Source organism: Montipora capricornis, chromosome 2 (assembly GCF_036669925.1).
Source record: "Montipora capricornis isolate CH-2021 chromosome 2, ASM3666992v2, whole genome shotgun sequence".
Taxonomy (NCBI): domain Eukaryota; kingdom Metazoa; phylum Cnidaria; class Anthozoa; order Scleractinia; family Acroporidae; genus Montipora; species Montipora capricornis.
This window is the reverse complement of record NC_090884.1, coordinates 450001-455000: the sequence shown is the minus strand read 5'-3', so window position 1 is coordinate 455000 and position 5000 is coordinate 450001. Positions and strand designations below refer to the sequence as shown.

Here is a 5000-nt window from a genome sequence, read left to right as displayed (position 1 = left end):
CGTCGTTTGCCACAAATGCAATGCTAAATTTCATTTTTGCAAGAACGTAAAACAGGGGCTTAATCGTTGCTAGAGAGTCAGTCAACTTTGGCAAAATGAATACGCTTATTTTTGTGCTTTCAACCAATCTCAAGAGACACAGATAACAATGATCTAATGTACAAGAAGCTAACGAGAGATCTTCAATTTGTTTTCGTCCACCAACATGGCGGCCATGACGTAGCGTGAAAACCATCTCAAGTAACTAAATTGATCTAAACTTCGTTGACGTGGTCATCATAAAGACAATATATAAAATGATACTTAAAGAAAGCCTTCAGTCCAACAAAAAGATCACCTTTGAGTAGTGGACGAAACGTTAACAGTGAATTATGTTCGTTTTTTTTTTCAATTTTCAAAGACAGCGCTTCCACCAGAAATATAAATTTCAGAATCATTTATTTTCACTATCAAATTTTTCATTTTTGTTATGTTTGATCTATCATGATTATTATTACGAAAAAGCGTTTTGTGTTATAACGAAGGAATGGAGGTTCATTAATGAGGCTTGTGCCTTTCGCGAGGAAGTCATTTATGAGAGGAAATCATTTTTAAAAGTCTGTTCATGGCACTTGAAGTAATAGCTTCAATTTGGGCGCTGCACGTCACTTCTCTTTTATGTACCAGTCTCTTTAATTTCAGAAATTTTGACGGATCAAAAAGAAAGCAAGTAGGCCAGTAACTGCAACAAGTGATGTTGAGGTCTGTGCGCTATCCGATCCTGTGGGAAAAGAAAATGAGTATTTTCAGTTATCTTGTCATTTGGGCTTACACTGATCTCTACTTACTGAATTGAGACAGTCTTCGGAATGCATTTCAGTGTAATAGCTAGTACGTTTCCTCATGAAAACTACCAGAAACCTTTCACACACATATATCTATATCTATATCTATATCTATATAGACTTGCTTTGAAACAGGATTTCTTCAAATTACGGGAATTAAGTTTTCTGGAAATACTACCAATCACCGGATCCCATTCACCAATGCGGGTAGCCTACGTGTAGCCGTACCCTAGCCCCCGAAGGAAAAAACGGGAGGGGGGGTGGGGGTAGGGTACGCCTACACGTAGGCTACAATGCGGGTGGCTTATTCTCCGTGCATATCTTTAGTCACCCGTGCAAATGAAAATAGCCTTCAGTCGCAAGTCAATACGTTTCCCTCGGAAATTTATCCTCCGCCGATTTAGAATATGACTGCCGATGGTTGACCAACTGAGGGGATTGATCGGGGGCCGATACGATCGGGGGCAGATCGGGGGTACGAGCCCCGGCCGGACTAATACTCAGGGTCTTAAAATAACTGGGGAAAAATGCTGCCTCTGTGAACTTAATCTGGAAACGATTAGACTTTCGAGTCTTTTCGTACATGGACCATAAACGCAGGTCTGGTTTTGCTACCTTCTGCGGAACTTTAAAAAGAGCCACACTCCTCGGAGAGAGTATAGGGCAATGGGTTCCCTGAGCTGTGATCCGCCCAGATCTTTCTTAGAGGGGTGACCGGCTTGGCGTAATATCTCAAAAGGTTTACAGTGTGTGAAGCCAAAAAGAAAGGGACAGACTTAGCCAGTCAATTTGAGTTTGCCCAGAGCTGGAACATACGGTTGTAGAAGTAGCCGGAACGACTGTAAGAAAAACGACAAGTTGAAACGTACCGCTTACTGACATGAAATTCAATGTAAACTTGTGGCAACGACGTTCCTCGATAACAGCAGAGCAGTTTGAAGACAAACAGCAGTAGTAGTTTCCACTGTCAGTTTTTTTCACGTCTGTAATGGACATCACGGAGGGACCAGAGGATTCTTTGAGAGAAATCTTGTAGCGATTGTCTGGTACACTAGAATCTACAATAATCCCAACAAGACAAGAATTAACTTTTCAGTTCGCAATGTCAGCCCTGCAAAACGTACATTTTTTTTGTTTTTCAGTACCTGACGACACCATAAATATCAGCGAATATTGAATTTTCAACCACGGATATCGTTACTCTGGTATTCTGAAGGGCCCACTCATGATAAACCTCGGTTATCAACCCATATAATGTCTGAAAATTTCCTAGTATCTAATCTTTTTGAGCAATTCAACAATTCATCAAAATTGTTATTTCATTCAGATGCTTCTTGAATATTCATCGCTCGTTCAAAGGATATTTGTGAAATATGTACTTAATTGTCCAATGACCACTCCCTTCAATCGCTTTTAAGGACAATTGAAACAAATTATGGAAACAAACATAACAAATCTTTAAGCAGACCACGTGTCTATTTTACAAGTCTAGTAGAAACGAAAAACGGTGACTGCTGTTAAGCGTTCAGGATTCCTGGCCTCGGAATAACTTCAGCTGTAGTGTTGGGAGCGGACTTGAGGAGTAAGACCGGAACCATAACCACTCGGCTATTATATTCTGTTGCTTATCGTAAACTCTGCAACCTCCTCCTATTCTTTCTTTCTTTCGGCCTTTTTAGTAAGGGCGCAAATAATAGGCGCGAAAACCCGAAACTTAACTGAAAGCATCATGACTGAGGACAGTTCTGAGAATGCGAAGTTTTTGATTTCCCCATTTCGGGTCACACAGTTTTCAAATGTAGATCAGCAACGAAATTAAACTGACAAATAATTTTTCAATGTTTATCATTAGAAACTGTGATCAATTCAGCACCAGCAAGTGCACAGACAGTACGTGCGTCGAAACTGAAATATAGAAGAATTCATCGCGACGCTCAACTTGGTTGTGGGGTTGTGAGATTTTATGCTATTTTTTTTTTTTTGTTCAGTCTTTTTCTTTTACCTATAAACGAGCCCAACCATCAATTCCCTAAATAGTGATGTTTCTGAAATCACTTACTGACACAGCCATTGATTGTTTTGTCGACCTTCCTCTTAACTTTCCATTCCACGCTCAAATCGACTCCTCGTGCACTGCACTGCAATTTGACATCTTGTCCTGGTTTAGCCTCCAAATGTTCTTCATATTTTTCAAGCCATGGAGCAACTGGAACAATAACAGTAGCAGTAACAGTGTGACTTTGATTCCAGCACGAAATTGTTACAAATTCTTCAGAAATACGGCCGCTAGTTCGAAAGTGAATGATTGATCTTTGCAGAACGATTAACCTGTCCTTTCCCTCTTTAAGTTCTCTGCTGTTTGTGTTTCTGTTTTTGTTGAGCCTCCAGCTCTTGGCTGAGTAGCCTGACTTCTAGCTGTTATACTCAATTGCATGCGGTCTCATTCACATAGAAGCCCTTCAAGCTAATCTTGCCGACCACATGGTGCTGGAAAGGTCGGACCACAACACCGGGAACTCTGCCCCCTACTCTCTTCTAATAGTGTATGGGATCTTTAACGTCCCACAGACGTTAATAGGGAGCTTAAGCAACGACAACGGCGACGGCAACGAGAACGTCATCTCAAAATATAAATTTGCGTTATTTCAATCGCTTCGGGATTATTTCAACGTGTTTAATGTGACAAGGGTGTGGTAATTCCTCAAAGATGACACCAGTCGGAACAGCACTCCATTTTATGAGAGAAAATGAAAATTTATCCTCAAGTGCTGACGTTCTTTATAAAACCAAAAACTTGCCTATTTCACGTTGTTGTTTTGCTGAGGACGGCAACGAATGGACAAAAGTGAAAAACGCACGTGCAGAGCGTGCAAAAGCTATTGTTTTTCCCCACTAAATATGCAAATTTGTGACGTTCTCGTTGCCGTCGCCGTTGTCGTTGCTTAAGCTCCCCAATAGGGAGCTTACGAAACGAGGACGTCGACGGCTACGAGGACTTCATTTAAAAATACAAGTTCGCGTTATTCATATCACTAGGAAACTATTTCATGTCGTTTCGCGTTAAAAATGTGTAGTAACTGTCGAGGAATTAAACTGGTATGACTCGGTTGGAAGCGTAGAGAGAGAACTGAAAATTCATTGTCAGTGCTAACGTCCTCCACAGAACCTCGAATTTGGTCATTTCACGTCGTCGTTTAGGAGATGACGGCAAAGAAATGTACGAAAATGTAAAACGCACGTGCAGAGCGTGCAGAGCCATTGTTTTTGTTCACTAAAGCTATTCAGTTTGTAGCGTCGTCGTTGGCGTCGGCGTCGTCGTTTCGTAAGCTCCCTATTGAACAAGGCTGTGAGAAGGGATCTCCGGCTTATCGTCCTCAGCACTTTTTCCTCAGTTATTTAAAGACCCTGAGTGTTGGTCCGGCCGGAGTTGAACTCACGACCTCCCGCGTGACAGCCCGGTGCTCAACCAACTGAGCCACCGGTGCGCGGTTTGATACACGCTGCGAATACACGCAAACTGAGCTCACTTGTGAATCGTTGTCTTCTCTTGCAAACGTGTTAAAATCCCTGCTCTTAGAATAACCAGATCACTATTAACAAATAAACGATGTTTGAAGATAAGACATTTTGCAATATGGCAGCTAACTGCCGTTCGTTTTCGGATTAAAAACTAAATGTATCAGAGGCTCCTGTGGCTAATTTTAAACATTTGGAATGAACTAGAAAAGTATTAGGCCATTTCGGGAGTTCATGTCTGTCTCCTCTTCAAAGCGAGTCTAAGTGCGAAGTTTTTGTGATGGTAATTAGTTCTACTTTAAATACGAAGGAAAGTAATTTTCATAGGAAAACTTCACACTGAAACTCGCTTTGAAGAGGAGGCAGACATGAACACGGAAATGGCTTATTCGCGAATGGATTAAGCATCATCATTTTTTATTACAAAACGTTAATTGTTTAAATATTCCGTTGCTTGCGTCCGCAAAGTCTCCCTTTTACTTCGGCGAGTGCTTACCCAGGACGTTGGTATCTGCTGTGACATTGTATTTTATGACTCCCCGGACGAGTATCCCTAACACGCATGTGTAGGTCCCTACATCTTCAAGGCCCGGATTCTTAATATTAAGTGGAAGGAGGTCATCAGCTCTAGGATTGTCGTCATCGCCCACTAGATCGACA

General features: G+C 41.5%; 2 protein-coding genes across 4 annotated transcripts in view; both read right to left on the bottom strand.

Moving 5' to 3' along the window:
• Nucleotides 1-5000, bottom strand: part of LOC138038338 (hemicentin-1-like) — a 119986-nt gene that overhangs the window by 57352 nt on the left and 57634 nt on the right. The gene's annotated exons all lie outside the window — the stretch shown is intronic.
• LOC138038343 (neural cell adhesion molecule 1-A-like) overlaps nt 1-5000 on the bottom strand; it is a 13384-nt gene that overhangs the window by 236 nt on the left and 8148 nt on the right. For both annotated transcript variants that reach the window (XM_068884156.1, XM_068884155.1), the window contains 4 exons: nt 4837-5000; nt 2884-3030; nt 1694-1882; nt 1-760 (listed from right to left, as the gene is read on the bottom strand). The exon at nt 1-760 is cut by the window's left edge and continues 236 nt beyond it; the exon at nt 4837-5000 is cut by the window's right edge and continues 136 nt beyond it. In XM_068884156.1, the coding sequence (XP_068740257.1) occupies nt 678-760; nt 1694-1882; nt 2884-3030; nt 4837-5000 (583 nt within the window). In that variant the 3' untranslated portion in view covers nt 1-677. The remainder of the gene's footprint in view (nt 761-1693; nt 1883-2883; nt 3031-4836) is intronic.